The 462-nt window shown below is 59.1% G+C and overlaps 1 protein-coding gene across 1 annotated transcript in view; it reads left to right on the forward strand.

The window, feature by feature from the left end:
- Nucleotides 1-462, forward strand: part of EMH_0043660 (uncharacterized protein) — a gene marked incomplete at both ends in the record, with an annotated part of 5054 nt that overhangs the window by 2334 nt on the left and 2258 nt on the right. The window contains one exon of the mRNA XM_013495867.1: nucleotides 164-314. Within this exon, the coding sequence (XP_013351321.1) occupies nucleotides 164-314 (151 nt within the window). The remainder of the gene's footprint in view (nucleotides 1-163; nucleotides 315-462) is intronic.

Genomic DNA, 462 nt, shown 5'->3' on the forward strand with positions numbered 1-462 from the left:
CGAGATGGAGCCAAACGGCGCCTGACGGCGACAGCACCCTCAGCAGCTACACAATGCCAACAGCAGCAGCAGCAGCAGCAGCAGCTGCTGCTGCTGCTGCTGCTGCAGTAGATGGCAGCAGCTGCGGCGGCACTTGCGAAGACTCTCTGAATTGCTGCTGTAGCTCGACCGCCTCCGGTGGGCGCAGCAACAGCAACAGCAGCTGCAGCAGGAACAGCAGCAGCAGCAGCAACAGCAGCAACAGCAGCAGCAGCAGCATCAGCAGCAGCAACATTGCGCGGTATTATACAGTTACCCAAAACACCGCCTTTAGAGTGAGGGCTAAAGATGAATTTGCTGCAGCAGCTGAGCCAGCAGCAGCAGCAGCAGCAGCAGAAGCAGCAGCAGCAGCAGCTGCTGCAGCAACTGTTGGACTTCCGAAGCTATACTGCAGCCGCAGCAGCAGCAGCATCAGCAGCAGCA

This window comes from Eimeria mitis, genomic scaffold (assembly GCF_000499745.2).
Source record: "Eimeria mitis Houghton genomic scaffold, Emh_scaff1796, whole genome shotgun sequence".
NCBI classification, from domain to species: domain Eukaryota; phylum Apicomplexa; class Conoidasida; order Eucoccidiorida; family Eimeriidae; genus Eimeria; species Eimeria mitis.